At 41.8% G+C, this 23,362-nt stretch overlaps 1 protein-coding gene across 1 annotated transcript in view; it reads left to right on the top strand.

The window, feature by feature from the left end:
• The window catches only part of HPSE2 (heparanase 2 (inactive)), a 412,602-nt gene that overhangs the window by 6,334 nt on the left and 382,906 nt on the right, over nt 1-23,362 (top strand). Inside the window, exon 2 of the mRNA XM_077258334.1 lies at nt 4,668-4,822. Coding sequence (XP_077114449.1) covers nt 4,668-4,822 — 155 coding nt within the window. The remainder of the gene's footprint in view (nt 1-4,667; nt 4,823-23,362) is intronic.

Raw genomic sequence — 23,362 nt, 5'->3', positions numbered from 1 at the left:
TGCCACAGGTAAGTTTGAATGAGCATCACATGCTTGAAAGTTGTTTTCCCATAATTTTGGAAAGATGCCAGCATTTTTTTCTGGCCCATTTTTGGGGGGTTTTGTGTGAAATTATGCCCAATTTGTCTTTTTCTATGTTTTTTTGTGTTGTTCCAATACATGCAAAGGAAATGTGTATAACAAAATGTGTGTAATTGCAATAATAATGTTCTGGGAGAAATACTTTATTTTCTGGAACAATTTCAAAGGTGCCAGTATTTTTGGCCATGACTGGATGTGATGTGATGGCTGCAAGGCATTATTGGGAAGCCCGCTTGGTAGTGCCTGAGGTCATGTGAGCTTTCCCTGGCTGATGCAATCTTCTGCATTGTGTAAAATAAAAGCGGTCACTTTTCGCTATTTATATTAATTTAAAACCCATATTGTTCAAATTCACCAAGTCCAGTGAATTTCCAAAAAATTATGCAAGAATTTGATATCTATTTGATATCTATTATCTATCTCTCTATCTATCTATCTATCTCTCTATCTATCTATCTATCTATCTATCTATCTATCTATCTATCTATCTATCTATCTATCTATCTATCTATCTATCTATCCATAGACACTTTTGTATGTATTTATGTTTATACTATTACACTTTTGTATGTATTTATGTTTATACTATTGTATACTATTGATTAATTATATATTATTATTGCTCTTCTTTATATAAACATAGTACCTTGTGATCTACACCAACTACTTTGAGGTCCCACTGTGGCTCATCCACAAATTTTAGCCTTTATCTTTACTGCTGAAATCATTGACATGTCATTGTTTTTAATATTTATATTTCAATAAAGTTTGTAAAAATGTCATTAATAATTTATTTACTATACATTGTCCTGGCGCACATATTTCCCTTTTTTTTGGATACATTTTACATTTTATTCTAACTTTATAAGACTTTTTTTTTTCTTGGATTGGTTTGCAGAAAAAAATGTAAAACAATATTTTGTCTCATCTTACGTGAAAATCCCTAATCAAGCTAAAAGTTGAAACAGATGAACTTGTCACTGTGGTATATTTTGGGGGTATATTTACACTTTCAACCCAATGAGGCCTTATTGGCCAGGAAATGTGTCTGATATTGATGCATTTCATGACAAATACAATAATAAATTTGCTCTAATTTTGCAGAAAGTTTGACAATTTGAGCCAAGTGACCAAAAAACCTTTTTTCCTTAAATGTAATTTCTTTGAAATGGTGGTTAATAAGTAGAAAAAAATCTATTCTAGACAGCTGGAATAAATGTTATTCTCTCATTTTCCTTTTGTCAGCAGTGGACACCAAACTGATTTCTACCATATGTATAGTGCAAGTAATCTCATTATCATACATCTTTAATAATTCTGATCGCTGAGAAATATTATTTACTTCTTGTGATACTTTGTTGCTCATCCTTAAAACGTTCTATTCTGCAATCACTTTTATTGATACATGTGTGTTCTAGCGGTAGAGAAATACATTGTGTATGTTTGTAGATATTGTGTCCTAGTCCTTTAAAGTTTTGCAAATGTGATACAATTCCGGCATTGTGTTGTTGTGTTGTAAGATGATAAATGGCATTTGGAGGTTTCATTTTTGATGATTGCTTTGTTTTGCATTGCATTTCTAGAAATTCAATATATTTATTTACTATGCTTGCTTATATAGCGCCAACATATTATGTAGCGCTGTACAGACATCGTCATCACTCACTAGGGTTTTTACAATTTAAATTCCCTATTATTATGTGTTTTTTTGAGTCTGGGAAGAATTGGAGTATCCAGAGATAACATTGGGAAAACATACAAACTCCGTGAAGATTTTGCCATTTATTGGATCTGAACCTAGGACCCCATTACTGCAAGATTACATTGTTGCAACCATTGAATCATCATGGTCAGAAGGATATATTAAGCTGAGAATTATTGTCATGAACTGAAAGCAGAAGCAGTATTTAAGGCGTCCTGTACACGGACATATTACAAATTACTGCACCATACTGTACCTCTTTGTGCCTCACATTTTATATGGAAGCCGAGAGAAACAGAATCATAGCATGTTCTAATGCGTGATATATTATGGACTTATTCTTCCATGGAATTAATAATATGGTACTTTATAGCGACGCTGTACCTACCTTTACTAATAGAGATCACGCTCCAAACAGCTCACACTAATCATCAACCATCAAGAAAATTATTAAGACTATAATACTGAAATAGTTTAATTTATTTTAACTCTTTTCACTTATTTCATGAATGATCATCGTATTTATAGGAGAGAAAAAAGCACATGTGTAGCCACACAAGTGAATCATATTTACACAAGTAGGAACCAGTTTTCAAATTATTGGGAACCAATTTCTAATATCTTTACACATATGCCATCTAATGACCCAACGGACCTGATATTGGAAAACATTGAATCGGTGACAGATCTTCTAGATCTAGGTTTAGTCCTTAGAATATATGAGGACTGGACCTATTTTAGGTCCTCTTTATTCTTTATATTATAATGATATTTGCATTTCTTTCTGCTCTATTGGGTGCGGAACATTAATTCTTTGAGCGATCCCATTTTTTTATGTGATGCAAACCAATGCATTAATTTGTATCAGTTGTGTTAAATTACATTTAGTTACAATTGTGTTTTTGTGTCCATATATCCATGCACACTATATAACTCCCATACTCTTCCCGTAAAAGTCAAAGAGATGTTACGAAAAGGGAAACGTACGAAAGCATATTTTATACTTGTTTCATGTCACATTATGGAATTTTTGTAACAATGTATGTAGGAAAATGCAGATGAAAATATACAACAAAATCCAAACAAAAACAACACAAAGCTCAGAAAATAAACTTCTCACATTCCGGACATAAATAGTGAACTGGTTACATTTGTAAATTCATGTCTGTTTTCTCACAATGATTATGAAGCCTTAAACCAATGACAAAGTGCTCACAAATCTCACAAATAACACCAACTTTTTTCATGTAGCATAAAAACGAATTATTATGATGGATCCTAATCATTTCTAGGACCAAACATGCAGCAAAAGTTCTAAAATTTGCAATGATCCAGACAGTAAGCAGAGCGATGTTCAGAACACTTTTGAGTCTTCATGTTTAGCTAACAAACCAATGAAGGATCCCGATGCGTATTCCAAATATATACCTTGAGAAATCCCCTTAAACATGATGGGAACAGAGCCTAACTGGGACCGCAATGCAGAATCTGTAACGGGTCCCCAACTATATGACGTCACATTAATAATACTGAAACCCTTATGTGGGCAGAGACCCCTGCACAATAATAGAAACGTAACACAATATTAGTGTGAACAAGCCATTAACCTACTGACTTAGAAATTATTTTTTTGGGGCACTAAGGTGGTACAAGTTTTCAAGTGGTAAGGAACATTGCTTTGTTGGATAGTTTTTGGAGGAGTTTTTCATTTCATGAAATGTTTACTGAATTATTATTTTTTGTATGTGTTTTTTTCAAGTGAAATCCATCTGATTCGCCTGAAAACGTGCCGCAAAAGCTCCTCATAAAATGGACATGGTCCATAGCAATGTCAAAACATAATTACTGTGTACAGTACATGTTCCATCTTGTGTCACATGAACACGGCGCCATTTACACGCCGTCATTTGCGTCATGATACGGCGTCATTTACAAACCGGTACATCCGCCAAGTTTTCTCAGGCGAAGCCGCTTTAGTGAAACATCAGCGGTCATCTTCAGGCGGCTTCGCCATCGTTCTGGTGGCGGCTCCACCAACGTCTTTCACGCTAAACTGTTCAGCAGGTTTCCGAACAGTGAAGAGGCTAAAAGATGTTCCATTAGACGGAACATATCGTTTTGATGCTGCTGAGCATTTTGTTCATAATTTTGAGGCTCTTTTTCAGGCGGAATCCACCTGAAAAAGATGTAAAGGGCCCTAAGGGGAGGTTTTTTTTTCCTTAAGCGTTTCTTGCAGCCTTTGATTGGACGGGGCTTAGTTTAGAGCAGATTCTATCAGGCGCCACTTCAGAGAAGTAACTTGCACTTTCTGTTTTTCCAACAAGGTGTTGTTCAAAACCTGAAGCAGAACTAAAACACTTTTCAAGGAGTGAACATGTGAACAGCAAAGTGGTTTTAGAAATAAATAGAGTCTTTCCATCGTTTTTAGGAGTTTTATAAAACAGATCTGCTCCTCGAAACCCTTGAAAGAACTGTGTGTGTACATCGCCGTAGAGGTTTCTGGATCATGTACGTGTTAGCTGTTACAGATTGCTTGATTTAGGTCACATAGTATGGCGCATTTACAGATTCTTATCACATTAGGTTACAAATACGTGGCATATGGCCATTTCGTTCCATATGTCACATCTATGACCTAACAAATCTTAAACGTATGTGTTAACCACCAAGAGAATCTCACATGAAAGCTTTATTGTCAAGAAAGTGAACATTGTGCGCGGACTACAATTCTATCTATATTTATATGTAAGCGATTTCCCCCGTATAAAATTACCGTTCAATCATATAACCACATAATGTTTCTACGTGGAGTTACCGTGTCTTATTACATCGTACATAGAATATATGTTAATAATAAATAGAATGTATTTTCTTTTCTTCCTAGCTCCAAAAGGCTTGTGACTCTTGCCCGAGGTCTGGCGCCTGCGTACTTGAGATTTGGTGGCAGAAGAACTGATTTCTTACAGTTTCAAAACATCAAGAACCCAGCAAAAAATAGAGGACCTGGTCCTGACAATTATCTGAAGAACTACGAGGACGGTAAGTTTTTTTTTTAAAGAGGTTTTGCCACCTAAGGCTACTTCCACACTAGCGTTAACTGCAATCCGTCACAATGCGTCGTTTTGCAGAAAAAACGCATCCTGCAAAAGTGCTTGCAGGATGCGTTTTTTCCTCCATTGACTAACATTAGCGACGGATTGCGACGGATTGCCACACGTCGCAACAGTCGTGAGACGGTTGCGCCGTGTTGTGGCGGTCTGCTGGGAGCAAAAAACGTTACATGTAACGTTTTTTGCTCCCGACGGTCCGCTTTTTCCAACCGCGTATGCGCGGCTGGAACTCCGCCCCCACCTCCCCGCACTTCCCCGCACCTCACAATGGGGCAGCGGATGCGCTGGAAAAATGCATCCGCTGCCCCCGTTGTGCGGCGGAGAGAATGCTAGCGTCGGTGACCTCGGGCCGACGCACTGCGACGGGCCGAGCCCGACGCTAGTGTGAAAGTAGCCTTAGTCATTTAGGGCATATCCTCAGGATATGCTATATATTTCAGACAGTTGGGGGTTCTTTCTCTTGGATGTCAACTTATTGCAAGAATGGGAGTCAACGTTACAAATTTGATTGCATTTTTTTTCATCATGGTTTTCCTAAATCGTTGCAAAACCTCAGCATTTTGCTGTGAATTCTAAAAAGCACTTTAGAAGATGCAACAGTTTTATTATGATTTTGAAAAGGATTTTTGCTAGAGGGTTTGATTAAAAATGTTGAACCATTTAGCTTCTATAACTGCTAAGTATCACAGCATATAGTAGACTGCATAATGAGTTCCCAGTGTATCCATCGGCGAGCTCGCTCTAACATTTTGTAACTTTTATCTCTCCTCCCCTCAATCATCATCTAAGACCGTTAAGACACTATACCTGGGAGATCAAACTTTTCCACAATATCCACTATTCAGAGAACCCCTTCTGAATCCCTGTGTTCCCCCCAGTAAAATAATAACACCTATACTCACCTCTGATGCCGACACCATTCCAGCGGAGTCGGCACTGACTTTCCCGGGGATTGCATGACGTTGTTGTGTCACGCTATCACTTTGGCCAATCAGCGCTGGATTCACTCTCCATTCCAACAAATCAAGACATTCTGAAGAAGTGAGAGATCAACCTCAGCTCTCACTTTCTATGAATGTCAATTATGTCCATAGTAGATTGGAGTGAAGCCAGCACTGGTTGGCTACAGGGATTGCGTGACATAACAATGTCACGCAATCCCAGGGAAAGTCATTGCCGACAGTACTAGAATGGTGCCTGCACTGCAGGGGAGTATAAGTGTTATTATTTTACTGGGGACAGGGATTCAGAAGGGGTTGTCTGAGTATTGGACAATCCCTTTAAGCAGTGAATGTCATTTTGTCATACGTTCGAAAGTTCAAAGTCCCCTATTTTAAAATGAATTAAAGAGTAATTAAACTTTTATTTTTTATATCATTTTTGTCCAGCATGGAATGTTATGAAAGTTTCGAAATCATTTTATTAGGGGATTTGTCTTCATTCCTTTAAAACAATTGCATGTAAGTGACTTCCACACCCCGGCTTTTCCTGAGTCTATTTGCCTCCTTCCGTTGCACTGATATCATGAAGGCAGTGAAAGTCTCAGCTCCTGTGTTTCAAGGAGAGATAGGCCCAACACTCAGAGGAGGAGACTGCGGTTAATCCTTTCATTAAATAAAAGCAAAACTCATCTACCCCCAAATTGTAAAAAACGGAAGCTTGATTCATAAGAAAAACAAACCGTCTTACAAGTCCATCAAGAGAAATAAAAAACTTATGGGTCTCATGAAATGGCGCCTCAAACCAATTTTTTTAGAATTCCAAGATTATTTCACTCTTTAAATAATAAAAAAAAGTTATAAGTTTAGTATTGTCGTAATACTACTGACTCGTAGAATCTTGTTGCCGCCAGTTAATATTTACTTTTTTTTTTTGCAATTTCACCACAGTTGAATTTTTTCCCGTTTTCCTTTACATTGTTTGAATAAAATGAATAGTGTCTCTCAATACTACAACTTATACCCATAAAAAAGAAGCCCTCATTGTCCATAGAACGGATAGAATCCAGCCGTGCCACTCCAGATGAATGATATGTTTATCACTATGGAAGAGATGTGTAAATCACCAAAGTAGCGCCAGATCCTCAAACTATATTTTCTCTGAAACTCCGGAGTGTTTCAGAGAAAATATACCTGGCTCCAATTGTGCAGCGAGACCCTGATTCATGCTGCTCATGGTTTGGTTAAGCTCTTCCCAACCCTCAGAATCCAGTACAATAGTGGCTGCTGGATTCGTATAAAGTGAATTGCCCAAAATTCAAATTTGCCTTAATTTTGGGAACTTCTCAATTTGATTAATTTAGAATTGATTTGATCATCTCTTCTGGCCATAAATGCTCTTGGAAGATAGTTCTGGAGAAGAGAGATAAGGGTTACAGTGATATTAGACGATCTCAATGGAGAATCATTCATTCTGCAGTCTGTTATGTACTGTGGTGCATAGAGGCTGCAGAAGCTGAACAGTTCAAAATTGTTTTAAAAGAATCCCTACTGAATTTATTTTTTTTAAATGCTTGCATAAAACTAAAAAAAAAATGTCCATGTCCTTTTAAGCTGTGGCCAAGGATTGCATACTTGATTTTTGTTTTCTCTTCTACTTTTGTACTAAATACTTGTCAAAAGTTAGGACTCATTCACATTCCAGATTTTAACATACGAGTGCTATCGAGTACCTGCGATAGTGTATGGGGCCATTCACATGTCTGTGATGTTTCACGGAAAAATCATGAAGACACGTTTTGATCTGAGGGTCGGATCAAAATCGACGATGCAAGTCAATGGGTCCGTGAAAAAAAATGGATCGCACTTAGATAATGCGGTCCAATTTTCACAAGGAGGTGGAGAATCTTTTTTTTTATTTTTTTTTTATAATTTCTCCATGTACAAGAAAAATGGGTGGCACTCATAGCATGCCGTGATCAAGGTCTAAACAGAAAAATTGGTCTGCCTTTCTCATATGTGGAAAAACCGAATGTGTGAATGAGCGCTTAGAAAAAGAGATGCTAATGCGAATCCAGTCTTTTAAGTAAAGGTTCTGGGAAAATACATATAGGGGTCTTCTTGATTCTTCTTTTTATAGATGTGCATCACAGTATGGAAAAGTAAAATATAAATATATACCTATTATAAAGGAGTTTCTGCATCTTTATACATCGCTACTTTGCTCTTCTCACCACTGTATCTCTTTGGGAGAGCTATCCATGACCCATATTTTGCACATTAGCTGACAATGTACGTTATTGTTAGTGCCTCTCCGCTTTACTTTACTTTTATCTCTTTTATTTGGTGAAATATGCTTTCTTCATTTGTATCTTCATGTGCACCGGTTGCAACAAAGGAAAGTAGCAGCCTCTCACCATGAACCTTTCTGCAGAGCTTGTTAGGACGGCTCTGAAGTTTTCATCACCTAAATCTGGAACAGAGCTTCAGCAACTGCGTCTGGGAGAACAGGGGGAGGGCACATGTGGTGCGTATTTAGGAATCAGTAAATCAAAAAAGGTGTGGTAGGGGCTATTTCCTGCCCCACAAATATAGAATTATTGTTTACTACAAAAATCCCCTTAAATTTATAGCAGGTTTCCTCTAGGTATAACTCCAACCACAAATTATCTGTCCACACTTCTAGTCTGCTAAGGGTTATGCCGAAATCAATCTTTAGGGCTTCACTGCGGAGGCGAATACAGATTTTCTTTTTCATCTTGACAGCTAAGTTCACCTAGATGCTACATTTTACAGCTGAGATTATGTGGTCCCGAGGGGCTTTGGTCATTTAATGCATTTAGATCCAGTATTCACCTGTTGTTTCTCAGTTCAGAGCTTATTAACTGTTTTGGTAGGAACATCTTAAAGGGAATGTGTCATAAGAAATTTACCTATTATTTAAATAAAATTTTTATGTTAAATAATATTTTTTACATTTTTTTTTATATACCGTTTTTTCTGGGGTATAAGACGACTTTTTAACCTCTAAAAATCTTCTCCAAAGTCGGGGGTCGTCTTATACGCCAGGTACGGCGTGTGCAGGGAGCCGTCCTGGATGGTTCCCAGGGTCTGGAGGAGAGGAGACTCTCCTTCAGGCCCTGGGATCCATATTCATGTAAAAAAAAAAAAGAATAAAAATAAAAAATATGGATATACTTTCCCTCCGACGGCCCCCGACTCTCAGTGGTGCAAGCGGCGGCCTCCGTTCCCAAGGCTGCATTGCGCGAAGGACCGGAGATGACGTCGCAGTCACGTGACCGGACCGCACACGCCGTATAAGACGACACCCGGCGTATAAGATGACCCCCGTCTTATACAGCGAGTATATCCCAAACTCCATATTTTATATGGAAATGTTGGGGGTCATCTTATATGCCCAGTCGTCTTATACACCCAAAAATACGGTGCATATGGTTTTTTAAAATCAGAAATCTTAAATTTTTTCACTGGTCACTAGGCTTAATACTAGTCTTCATACCTCCTGTAATTTCAACATCCGCAGTGACATAGCTAGCAATAGACTATGACTCATTGACTTCTACAGGAGATCTTTCTAGGCATTCTTTCATCTGGGCATACAGAGGTGTTATCAGTCATTGTAATCCTGTATGTGGTAATGATAATGAGCAGAGGCACAACAACCGTGGTCACAGAAGTCACAATTGCAACCAGGCCCATGTTGGTGGGAGGCCAACTGACATCAATAGAAACTTCAACTGGATGCATGTCCTCTGACACATATCCAGTTGAAGTGTATTGTGGCGCACAGACATGTCAGGTCCGTGCGTGGCAATACACGCTGTCGACCAATCATAGACCAGCAACTGACATTGGCTTGCACGTGACTGGTGGCGCATGGCAGTGATGTCATATGCTCCTGTCGCTTGCACGCTAAAGTCAGCTACCTGCTTCAAAAGATTACACCGCGTGGTGGGGGGAGAAGAGGGAACATGAATGTAATTGTTCATTTTTTTACTACGCATTAAAGAACACAACAGGAGGAAAAAAAGGAGGACAAAACCTCCACTATTCTGAAAAAAATTGCATTAAAGAACAGTATCAGAACAGAGGACATATACCAGAATGGGGCCCAGGATAAGGGTCATATACCAGGATAAGGGACATATTACCAGGGATATATATACTAGGATGGAGCGCATATCACTTCTGTGAAATCAACCTGTCCAGTTATGAAGCAACACTGATTGCTAATCAATTTCTCCTACGGTTGTGCAAATGGAACGGAAAATAAGTAGCAATGATTTGCAATTAGCAAGACAACCCCTATAATGGAGTGATTCTGCATGGGGTGACCACAGACCATCTCTCTCTGCTCTCCTCTTTTTTGGCTGCTGTTTTGGTCACTTTTGCATTTTCTCATTTCTCTCACCCCTAGAGGTATTGTAGCAACCCACAGAAGTTGCTCAGGTAGTGCAGCTCATCCAGGATGGCACATCAATGCGAGCTGTGGCAAGAAGGGTAGCTGTGTGTGTCAGCACAGTGTCCAGAGCATGGAGCCATGGAACAGATACCAGGAGACAAGCCAATACACCATGAGACATGGAGGAGAGTGTAGGAGGGCAAAAACCCTGCAGCAGGGCCACTAACTCCTGTTTTGTGTGAGGAGGAACTGGAGGAGCAGTGCTAGAGCCCTGCAAAATAACCTCCAGCAGGCCACTAACTTCCATGTGTCTGTTCAAACCATCAGAAATAGACTCCATGAAGGTCGGATGAGAGCCCGACTTCCACAAGTGAGTGTTGTGCTCACAGCCCATGACCGTGCAAGCCGATTGGCATTTGCCAGAGAACACAACGATTGGCAGATTTTACATTAGCGCCCTGTGCACTTCACGGCTGAGAGCATGTTCACACTGATCACATGTGACAGACGTTTGGAGACATCGTGGAGAACGTTCTGTTGCCTGCAACATTCTCCAGCATGATCAGTTTGGCAGTGGATCAGTAATAGTGTGGGGAGGCATTTCTTTCAAGGGCCGCACAGCCCTTGATGTGCTAGCCAGAGGTACCGGGACTGCCATTAGGTAACGGGATGAGATCCCCAGATCCATTTTGAGACCCTATGCAGTTGCAGTGGGCCCCGGGTTCCTTCTGATGCGTGACAATGCTAGGCCTCATGTGGCTGAAGTGTGTCAGCAGTTCCTGTATGATGAAAACATTGATGCTCTAGACTGGCTTGCCATTTCCCCAGACCTGAGTCCAATCGAGCACATCTGGGACATCATGTGTCTTTCCATCCACCAACGCCATGTTGCACCACTGACTGTCCAGGAGTTGACTGGTGCTTTAATCCAGGTCTGGACGGACATCCCTCAGGAGAACATCTGACACCTCATGATGAGTATGCCCAGGCATTGTAAGGAGGTCATACAGGCGCGTGGAGGCCACACACACTATTGAGCATCATTTCTCTGTCTTGAGGCATTTCCACTGAAGTTGGATCAGCCTGTGATTTGATTTTCCACTTTTCCACTTTGATTTTCAGTATCATTCCAAATCCAGACCTCCATGGGATATTAATCTTGATTTACATTGATAATCTTTGTGGATTTATTTTCAATGTATTTCACTGTGTAATGAATAAAGATTTACAACTGGAATATTTAATTCAGTGATATCTAGGATGTGGTATTTTAGTGTTTCCTTTATTTTTTTGAGCAGTGTATATACAATTGTGCTCAAAAGTGTACCTACCCCAGCAGAATTTTTGCTTTTTTGGCCTTTTTTCAGAGAATATGAATGATAGCGCCAAAACTTTTTCTCCACTCATGGTTAGTGGTTGGGTGAAGCCATTTATTGTCAAACTACTGTGCTTTCTCTTTCTAAATCATAATGACAACTCAAAACATCCAAATGACCCTGATCAAAAGTTCACATACCCCATTTCTTAAAACCGTGTATTGCACCCTCTAACATCAATGACAGCTTGAAGTCTTTTGTGGTAGTTGTGGATGAGGTTCTTTATTTTTTCAGATGGTAAAGCTGCCCACTCTTCTTGGCAAAAAGCCTGCAGTTCCTGTAAATTCCTGGGCTGTCTAGCATGAACTGCGTGCTTGAGATTTCCCCAGAGTGGCTCAATGATATTGAGGTCAGGAGACTGAGATGGCCACTCCAGAATCTTCACTGTAGCAAAAGACAGGTTACACTAAGGTCGACATGGCCTTGTGTTTTTGATCATTGTCATGTTGGAATGTCCACGTACATCCCATGCGCAGCTTCAGGGCTGTTGAGTTCAAGTTTGCCTCCAGTATTTGCCGATAATGTGCTGCATTCATCTTTCCTTCAACTTTGACCCAGTTTCCTGTGCCTTTGTAGTTCACACATCCCCAAAACATCAACGATCCACCTCTGTGCTTTACAGTAGCAATGGTGTTCGTTTCATCATAGGCCTCGTTGACCTCTCTCCAAATGTAACGTTTATGGTTGTGGCCAAAAAGTTCGATTTTGGTCTCATCACTCCAAATTACCTTGTTCCAGAAGTTTTGAAGCTTGTCTCTGTGCTGTTTTATGTATTGTACGTGAGATTCTTTGTGGCTTTCTTCTGGCGACTCAACCATGCAGCCCATTTTTCTTCAAGTGCCTCCTTATTGTGCATCTTGAAACAGCCACACCGCTAGTTTTCAGAGAGTCCTGTATTTCAGCTGATGTTATTTGTGGGTTTTTATTTGCATCCCGAACAATTTTCCAGGCAGTTGTGGATGACATTTTTGTTGGTCTACCTGACCATGGTTTTATTTTTTCAGACCCCATGATTTTCCATTTGTTAATCACAGTTTGAATGCTGCTGACTGGCATTCTCAATTTCTTGGATACCTTTTTCTATCCCTTTCCTGTTTTTCCCCATGACTCACAATCCAGAAATGTTAGTGGCTGGATGAAAGATGCAAGAGTCTGTCTGGATCCCAGAAACTCACTCAGCTTTTATGCACACACACTGATTACAAGCAAACAGGTCACATGTGAGGATGTTACCTTTAGTAGCCATTCAAACCCATTTGTGTCAACTTCTGTGCATGTTATCAGGCCAAAATCACCAGGGTATGTAGACTTTTGGTCAGGGTCATTTGGATGTTTTGGGTTGTCATTATGATTTAAAAAGAGAAAACACAGTAGTTTGACAATAAATGGCTTCACCCAACCACTAACCATGAGTGGAGAAAATGTTTTGGTGTTATCATTCATATTCTCTGAAAAAAGGGCAAGAAAGCAAAAATTCTGCTGGGGTATGTAAACTTTTGAGCACAACTGTATATATATATATATATATATATATATATATATATATATATATATATATATATATATATATATATATATATATTCACCAGTGTGGGGCTACCCTGTCCAAATCCTGCACTGGGGTCCATCGGACTCTAGTTACACCACTGATAATGAGACTTCTGAAAAGTCATATGTACAAAGCTGGAAGGATTGGAAGGATGAGTTTAGTTTCCTGCTTCGTGACAAGCATATCAATTTAAAAAATTCTGTGTTTTTTTTTAAAATAAAAATAGTAGCTTGGAAAATTAAAAAGTATTAAAAATTAAAATGAATACATTTAACATAAAACCCTGGTTTAAAGGGAACTTGTCAATTGATTAATGCTGCCCAGAGCATGGGCAGTATAAATAGAGACAAGCTGCACTGCCCACTAGAGGAATGATGTGGAACTAAATAGCATACATTGAAATGGATGGCCTACCCTGAAATAAATGGAAAGATCTAGTCAAAATGAAGCAATTAAAGTGAGATTTTAAAGGGCTATTTTAGACTCATACTTCATGCCTTTTCAGAAAGAATTTTCAGCAGATTCTTTCAAATCAGAGGCAGGATGACAATGACAGGTGTTAGTCCTCCTGTTATTGGATTGACAACTAGGTGTTACTAGTTGAGGGGGGTACCTGACACTGTCCAACCAATTCTCAAAGAATCAGGCAGTGTGGGGACACGTCCCTTTAACAAGTGAATGGCATCACCTAATTGTCATTTCACGACACAATGTAGAAGTATGCAAAAGATGTATTTACTGAAGGAAGAGCTGTGACAGGTTCCCTTTAGAGATGACTGTCATTACTTTAAATACAAATTTGTGTTTGGAATTAATACATGAAATTTTTGTCTTTTCAGTGAAATTTATATTTTGGTTCTTATGTCTGATCTATAACATGTCAATGGTCGAGTACTGTCTGTATGGAAGCAGATCGGGATTTTATGTCATAATGTCCGACAGTATACGGCTCTATATAGATAAACGATGAAGAACTTGTTGTCCCTGTGATTTGTCACTTTGTCCTTCATCCAGTAACACTGGGTGGCACTGTTCAGTTATTGTCTATGGACAGATCTGGAGCAGAACGGACAGTGTCACACTGATACTAATACATAAACTAATCATTGCATATATGAATAGAGCTCGTGAGGTCCGAGCAAGAAAATCTGAAGAATAATGCAGTACATCTCTCACATTGTACTTCTCTTTATTACTTGGTAACTGAGCAAATAAATTTATCTTTGAAATATATTGTCGTACTATGATTCTAAAGTAACAGAAGGGTAGATAGACAGACAGACAGATACACAGACAGATAGATAATAGATAGATACTGTAGATAGACAGATAGATAATAGATAATATATAGATGTTAGTGATGAGCGAATATATTCGTTACTCGAGATTTCTCGAGCACGCTCGGGGGTCCTCCGAGTACTTTTTAGTGCTCGGAGATTGTTTTTCTTGCTGCAGCTGAATGATTTACAGCTACTAGCCAGCATAAGTACATGTGGGGGTCCAGTGCCGGCGTCAGCACCCGGCATACCCGGGCAAGTGCCGGGGCCCTGGCGAGACAGGGGGGCCCATTCAGGGACGGCGTTAGGGGCAGGCAGCTGCCAGTGCCTACGCCCCCGCTCCCCCAGGGGCCCTCAGCTAGCGGCACATCACGCAGCTGCTATGGGGCCCCTGTGAGGCAGGGGGGCTCGCCTGTCGCAAGCGCCAACTCCCCCGCCGCCGCTTTGAACTTTACCGGCGTCTGCCGGTAAAGTTCAAAGCAAATGATGGAGGAGAGAGCGTCACCTGACGCTCCCTCTCCCATCATTCCCCACTCTGCCTCTGACACTGCCGTTGTGGGTGCGCGATAACGTCATCGCGCCTCGCTGTGTGTCAGGCAGTGCAGGGGCAGCCGCCGAGACCGGAGCAGGGAGGGAGCAGCACGGCGCGGGAACGTTGAGAGGTGAGGAGAGAGGTGAGGAGTGTTTTTTTTGGGGGGGTAACTATAACTGAGTACTGGACTATGGGGCCATTCTTGGGGGGAGGGGAGCTGTGCTGTATACTACATGTCTGTGCTGTATACTACATGTCTGTGCTATATACTACGTGGGCTGTTATATGCTACATGGGCTGTGCTATATACTACATGGCTGTTCTATAAACTACGTGGGCCGTGTTATATACTATGTGGTTGTGCTATATACTATATGGGCTGTTATATGCTACGTGGGCTGTGCTATATACTATATGGGCTGTTATATGCTAATGTGGGCTGTGCTATATACTACATGGCTGTGCTATATACTACGTGGGCCGTGTTATATACTACTTGGGCTGTTATATGCTACGTGGGCTGTGCTATATACTACATGGCTGTTCTATAAACTACGTGGGCAGTGTTATATACTATGTGGCTGTGCTATATACTATATGGGCTGTTATATGCTACGTGGGCTGTGCTATATACTACATGGCTGTTCTATATACTACGTGGACTGTGTTATATAATATGTGGCTGTGCTATATACTATATGGGCTGTTATATGCTATGTGGCTTGCTATATACTACGTGGCTGTGTTATATGCTACGTGGGCTGTTATATACTACATGGCTGTGCTATATGCTACGTGGGCTGTGTTATATGCGATCATGAATCGTGGTATGGGTTAAAGGGGGGCCCACTGAGACTCTTTCGCCCGGGGCCCTCAAAAACCTGGAGCCGGCCCTGTGGGGGTTGCTTGGTTGCTAGGGAATCCCCACATGTAGTCAAGCTGTGGCAAGAAAAACTAAATCTCCGAGCACTAAAAAATACTCGGAGGACCCCCGAAAATGCTCGAGAAATCTTGAGTAACGAGTATATTCGCTCATCACTAATAATAGATAATATATAGATACTGTAGATAGATAATAGATAGATAGATTGATATATAATATATAGATGATAGAGAGATAGATAGATAGATAATAAATAGATAGAGAATAGATGATCGATAGATAGATAGATGATAAATAGATAGATATTTGATAGATAATAGATAGATGATATATAGATAGATAATAGATAGATACTGTAGATAGATACATAATACATAGATCGATATACACTCACCGGCCACTTTATTAGGTACACCTGTCCAACTTCTTGTTAACACTTAATTTCTAATCAGCCAATCACATGGCGGCAACTCAGTGCATTTAGGCATGTAGACATGGTCAAGACAATCTCCTGCAGTTCAAACCGAGCATCAGTATGGGGAAGAAAGGTGATTTGAGTGCCTTTGAACGTGGCATGGTTGTTGGTGCCAGAAGGGCTGGTCTGAGTATTTCAGAAACTGCTGATCTACTGGGATTTTCACGCACAACCATCTCTAGGGTTTACAGAGAATGGTCCGAAAAAGAAAAAAAATCCAGTGAGCGGCAGTTCTGTGGGCGGAAATGCCTTGCTGATGCCAGAGGTCAGAGGAGAATGGGCAGACTGGTTCGAGCTGATAGAAAGGCAACAGTGACTCAAATCGCCACCCGTTACAACCAAGGTAGGCCTAAGAGCATCTCTGAACGCACAGTGCGTCGAACTTTGAGGCAGATGGGCTACAGCAGCAGAAGACCACACCGGGTACCACTCCTTTCAGCTAAGAACAGGAAACTGAGGCTACAATTTGTACAAGCTCATCGAAATTGGACAGTAGAAGATTGGAAAAACGTTGCTTGGTCTGATGAGTCTCGATTTCTGCTGCGACATTCGGATGGTAGGGTCAGAATTTGGCGTAAACAACATGAAAGCATGGATCCATCCTTGTTGTGAATTTGCTTTTTGCTCCCTCTAGTGGTTACTAGTTTTTTGACTCTGGTTTTTCTGTCATTCCTTTTATCCGCACCTGGGTCGTTAGTTAGGGGTGTTGCTATATAAGCTCCCTGGACCTTCAGTTCTATGCCTGGCAACGTAGTTATCAGAGCTAGTCTGCTGTGCTCTTGTCTACTGATCCTGGTTCCAGTTATATCAGCTAAGTCTGCTTTTTGCTTTTTGCTATTTGTTTTGGTTTTGTATTTTTGTCCAGCTTGTTCCAAATCTATATCCTGACCTTTGCTGGAAGCTCTAGGGGGCTGGTGTTCTCCTCCCGGACCGTTAGACGGTTCGGGGGTTCTTGAATTTCCAGTGTGGATTTTGATAGGGTTTTTGTTGACCATATAAGTTACCTTTCTTTATTCTGCTATCAGTAAGCGGGCCTCTCTGTGCTAAACCTGGTTCATTTCTGTGTTTGTCATTTCCTCTTACCTCACCGTTATTATTTGTGGGGGGCTTCTATCCAGCTTTGGGGTCCCCTTCTCTGGAGGCAAGAAAGATCTTTGTTTTCCTCTACTAGGGGTAGCTAGATTCTCCGGCTGGCGCGTGTCATCTAGAATCAACGTAGGAATGATCCCCGGCTACTTCTAGTGTTGGCGTTAGGAGTAGATATATGGTCAACCCAGTTACCACTGCCCTATGAGCTGGATTTTTGTATTCTGCAGACTTCCACGTTCCTCTGAGACCCTCGCCATTGGTGTCATAACAGTTTGCCAGGCCAGTATTAAATGTTTAATGCATTGCAGAAGAGGGATTATAAGAAAGAAGATTCTGAGTTTTTTTTTTCTTCTTCCCCTTTACCTCAGAGTGGCTATGCTTGCTGCAGACATGAATGTCCAGACCTTGATTACAAGTGTGGACCAGCTGGCTACTCGTGTGCAGGGCATACAAGACTATGTTATCAGAAATCCTAGGTCAGAACCTAAAATACCGATTCCTGAACTGTTTTCCGGAGACAGGTTTAAGTTTAGGAATTTCATGAATAATTGTAAATTGTTTTTGTCCCTGAGACCCTGTTCATCTGGAGACTCTGCTCAGCAAGTAAAAATTGTTATTTCGTTCTTACGGGGCGACCCTCAGGATTGGGCTTTTTCGCTGGCTCCAGGAGATCCGGCATTGGCTGATATTGATGCGTTTTTTCTGGCGCTCGGTTTACTTTATGAGGAACCCAATCTTGAGATTCAGGCAGAAAAGGCCTTGCTGGCTATGTCTCAGGGGCAGGACGAGGCTGAAGTGTATTGCCAAAAATTTCGGAAATGGTCCGTGCTGACACATTGGAACGAGTGTGCACTGGCCGCTAATTTTAGAAATGGCCTTTCTGAAGCCATTAAGAATGTTATGGTGGGTTTTCCCATTCCCACAGGTCTGAATGATACTATGGCACTGGCTATTCAAATTGACCGGCGGTTGCGGGAGCGCAAAACCGCAAATTCCCTCATGGTGTTGTCTGAACAGACACCTAATTCGGTGCAATGTGATAGAAAAACCGCAAATTCCCTCATGGTGTTGTCTGAACAGACACCTGATTTAATGCAATGTGATAGAATCCTGACTAGAAATGAGCGGAAAATTCATAGACGCCGGAATGGCTTGTGCTACTACTGTGGTGATTCTACACATGTTATCTCAGCATGCTCTAAACGTATAGCTAAGGTTGTTAGTCCTGTCACCGTTGGTAATTTGCAACCTAAATTTATTCTGTCTGTAACTTTGATTTGCTCACTGTCGTCTTATCCTGTCATGGCGTTTGTAGATTCAGGTGCTGCCCTGAGTCTTATGGATCTGTCATTTGCTAAGCGCTGTGGTTTTACTCTTGAACCATTAGTAAATCCTATTCCTCTTAGGGGTATTGATGCTACGCCATTGGCAGCAAATAAACCGCAGTATTAGACACAGGTTACCATGTGCATGACTCCTGAACACCGCGAGGTGATACGTTTCCTGGTTTTACATAAAATGCATGATTTGGTTGTTTTAGGGCTGCCATGGTTACAGACCCATAATCCAGTCCTGGACTGGAAGGCTATGTCAGTCTCAAGTTGGGGCTGTCGTGGTATTCATGGGGATTCCCTGCCTGTGTCTATTGCTTCTTCTACGCCTTCGGAAGTTCCTGAGTATTTGTCTGATTATCAGGATGTCTTCAGTGAGTCTGAGTCCAGTGCACTGCCTCCTCATAGGGAATGTGACTGTGCAATAGATTTGATCCCAGGCAGTAAATTTCCTAAGGGAAGACTGTTTAATCTGTCGGTACCTGAACATACCGCTATGCGTTCATATATCAAGGAGTCTCTGGAGAAAGGACATATTCGTCCGTCTTCTTCCCCTCTTGGTGCGGGATTCTTTTTTGTGGCAAAAAAGGACGGATCTTTGAGGCCTTGTATTGATTATCGGCTTTTAAATAAGATCACTGTCAAATTTCAGTATCCTTTACCGCTGTTGTCTGACTTGTTTGCCCGGATTAAAGGTGCCAAGTGGTTCACCAAGATAGACCTTCGTGGTGCGTACAACCTTGTGCGCATTAAGCAAGGTGATGAATGGAAAACCGCATTCAATACGCCCGAAGGTCATTTTGAGTACTTGGTGATGCCTTTTGGGCTCTCCAATGCGCCTTCAGTTTTTCAGTCCTTTATGCATGACATTTTCCGGAAGTATCTGGATAAATTTTTGATTGTTTATCTGGATGATATTTTGGTTTTTTCTGAGAATTGGGATTCGCATGTGGAGCAGGTCAGGTTGGTCTTTAAAATTTTGCGTGAAAATTCTTTGTTTGTCAAGGGCTCAAAATGTCTCTTTGGTGTACAGAAGGTTCCCTTTTTGGGGTTCATTTTTTCCCCTTCTGCTGTGGAGATGGACCCAGTCAAGGTCCGAGCTATTCTTGATTGGACTCAGCCCTCGTCAGTTAAGAGTCTTCAGAAGTTCTTGGGTTTCGCTAACTTCTACCGTCGTTTTATCGCTAATTTTTCTAGCATTGTGAAACCTTTGACGGATATGACCAAGAAGGGCTCCGATGTAGCTAACTGGGCTCCTGCTGCCGTGGAGGCTTTCCAGGAGTTGAAACGCCGGTTTACTTCGGCGCCTGTTTTGTGCCAGCCCGATGTCTCACTTCCCTTTCAGGTTGAGGTGGATGCTTCAGAGATTGGAGCAGGGGCCGTTTTGTCGCAGAGAGGCCCTGGTTGCTCTGTTATGAAACCTTGTGCCTTTTTCTCTAGGAAGTTTTCGCCTGCCGAGCGAAATTATGATGTGGGCAATCGGGAGTTGTTGGCCATGAAATGGGCATTTGAGGAGTGGCGTCATTGGCTCGAGGGTGCTAAGCATCGTGTGGTGGTCTTGACTGATCACAAAAATCTGATGTATCTCGAGTCTGCTAAACGCCTTAATCCGAGACAGGCCCGCTGGTCATTGTTTTTCTCCCGCTTTGATTTTGTTGTCTCGTATTTACCAGGTTCAAAGAATGTGAAGGCCGATGCTCTTTCTAGGAGCTTTGTGCCTGATGCTCCTGAAGTCGCTGATCCTGTTGGTATTCTTAAAGATGGAGTTATCTTGTCAGCTATTTCTCCGGATCTGCGACGTGTGTTGCAGAGATTTCAGGCTGATAGGCCTGAGTCTTGTCCACCTGACAGACTGTTTGTCCCGGATAAGTGGACCAGCAGAGTCATTTCCGAGGTTCATTCCTCGGTGTTGGCAGGTCACCCGGGAATTTTTGGCACCAGAGATCTGGTGGCCAGGTCCTTTTGGTGGCCTTCCTTGTCAAGGGATGTGCGGTCATTTGTGCAGTCCTGTGGGACTTGTGCTCGAGCTAAGCCTTGCTGTTCTCGTGCCAGCGGTTTGCTCTTGCCCTTGCCTGTCCCGAAGAGACCTTGGACACATATCTCCATGGATTTAATTTCTGATCTTCCGCTATCTCAGGGCATGTCCGTTATCTGGGTGATATGTGATCGCTTCTCCAAGATGGTCCATTTGGTTCCTTTGCCTAAGCTGCCTTCCTCTTCCGATCTGGTTCCTGTGTTTTTCCAGAACGTGGTTCGTTTGCACGGCATCCCTGAGAATATTGTGTCAGACAGAGGATCCCAGTTCGTTTCCAGGTTCTGGCGATCCTTTTGTAGTAGGATGGGCATTGATTTGTCGTTTTCGTCTGCTTTCCATCCTCAGACTAATGGACAGACGGAGCGAACCAATCAGACTTTGGAGGCTTATTTGAGGTGTTTTGTCTCTGCTGATCAGGACGATTGGGTGACATTCTTGCCGTTGGCTGAGTTTGCCCTTAATAATCGGGCTAGTTCCGCCACCTTGGTTTCGCCTTTTTTCTGCAACTCTGGTTTCCATCCTCGCTTTTCTTCGGGTCATGTGGAGCCTTCTGACTGTCCTGGGGTGGATTCTGTGGTGGATAGGTTGCAGCGGATCTGGAATCATGTGGTGGACAACTTGAAGTTGTCACAGGAGAGGGCTCAGCGCTTTGCCAACCGCCGCCGCGGTGTGGGTCCCCGACTACGCGTTGGGGATTTGGTATGGCTTTCTTCCCGCTTTGTTCCTATGAAGGTCTCCTCTCCCAAATTTAAACCTCGTTTTATTGGGCCTTACAAGATATTGGAAATCCTTAATCCTGTATCTTTTCGTCTGGATCTTCCTGTGTCGTTTGCTATTCACAATGTATTTCATAGGTCCTTGTTGCGGCGGTACATTGTGCCTGTAGTTCCTTCTGCTGAGCCTCCTGCTCCGGTGTTGGTTGAGGGCGAGTTGGAGTACGTGGTGGAGAAGATCTTGGATTCTCGCCTCTCCAGGCGGAGGCTTCAGTACCTGGTCAAGTGGAAGGGCTATGGTCAGGAGGATAATTCCTGGGTGGTCGCCTCTGATGTTCATGCGGCCGATTTAGTTCGTGCCTTTCATGCCGCTCATCCTGATCGCCCTGGTGGTCGTGGTGAGGGTTCGGTGACCCCTCACTAAGGGGGGGGGTACTGTTGTGAATTTGCTTTTTGCTCCCTCTAGTGGTTACTAGTTTTTTGACTCTGGTTTTTCTGTCATTCCTTTTATCCGCACCTGGGTCGTTAGTTAGGGGTGTTGCTATATAAGCTCCCTGGACCTTCAGTTCTATGCCTGGCAACGTAGTTATCAGAGCTAGTCTGCTGTGCTCTTGTCTACTGATCCTGGTTCCAGTTATATCAGCTAAGTCTGCTTTTTGCTATTTGTTTTGGTTTTGTATTTTTGTCCAGCTTGTTCCAAATCTATATCCTGACCTTTGCTGGAAGCTCTAGGGGGCTGGTGTTCTCCCCCCGGACCGTTAGACGGTTCGGGGGTTCTTGAATTTCCAGTGTGGATTTTGATAGGGTTTTTGTTGACCATATAAGTTACCTTTCTTTATTCTGCTATCAGTAAGCGGGCCTCTCTGTGCTAAACCTGGTTCATTTCTGTGTTTGTCATTTCCTCTTACCTCACCGTTATTATTTGTGGGGGGCTTCTATCCAGCTTTGGGGTCCCCTTCTCTGGAGGCAAGAAAGATCTTTGTTTTCCTCTACTAGGGGTAGCTAGATTCTCCGGCTGGCGCGTGTCATCTAGAATCAACGTAGGAATGATCCCCGGCTACTTCTAGTGTTGGCGTTAGGAGTAGATATATGGTCAACCCAGTTACCACTGCCCTATGAGCTGGATTTTTGTATTCTGCAGACTTCCACGTTCCTCTGAGACCCTCGCCATTGGGGTCATAACACATCCTGCCTTGTATGGAGCATCTTTGGGATGTGCAGCCGACAAATCTGCGGCAACTGTGTGATGCCATCATGTCAATATGGACCAAAATCTCTGAGGAATGCTTCCAGCACCTTGTTGAATCTATGCCACGAAGAATTGAGGCAGTTCTGAAGGCAAAAGGGGGTCCAACCCGTTACTAGCATGGTGTACCTAATAAAGTGGCCGGTGAGTGTATAATATATAAATGATAGATGATAGATAGATAGATGGATAATAGATAGATAATAGATATATATATGATAGATAGATAGATAGATGATAGATAGACAATAGATAGATAGATAATAGATATAGATGATAGATAGATAATAGATAGATAATATATAGATGATAGATACATAAATAATAGATATATAGATGATAGATAGATAGATAGATTATAGATAGATAGAGATAGATAATAGATAGATAGATAGATAATAGATAATATATAGATGATTGATAGATAGATAGACCGACCTGAGGGTGGTGATAATACACCTGCACCCTACGCGAATTTTGCCATGTCTTCGTCAGGAAGCGTCCTGACGAAGACATGTGAAACGCGCGTAGGGGCGGCAGGTCGGGATCCCTTTACTAAACAACTAAACAACATAGTAAGTACTAGCCCACTATATGCACCT

Source organism: Ranitomeya variabilis, chromosome 4 (genome assembly GCF_051348905.1).
Source record: "Ranitomeya variabilis isolate aRanVar5 chromosome 4, aRanVar5.hap1, whole genome shotgun sequence".
Taxonomy (NCBI): Eukaryota; Metazoa; Chordata; class Amphibia; order Anura; family Dendrobatidae; genus Ranitomeya; species Ranitomeya variabilis.
Note: the sequence above shows the minus strand (reverse complement) of the source record. Positions and strands in the feature narration are given on the sequence as shown.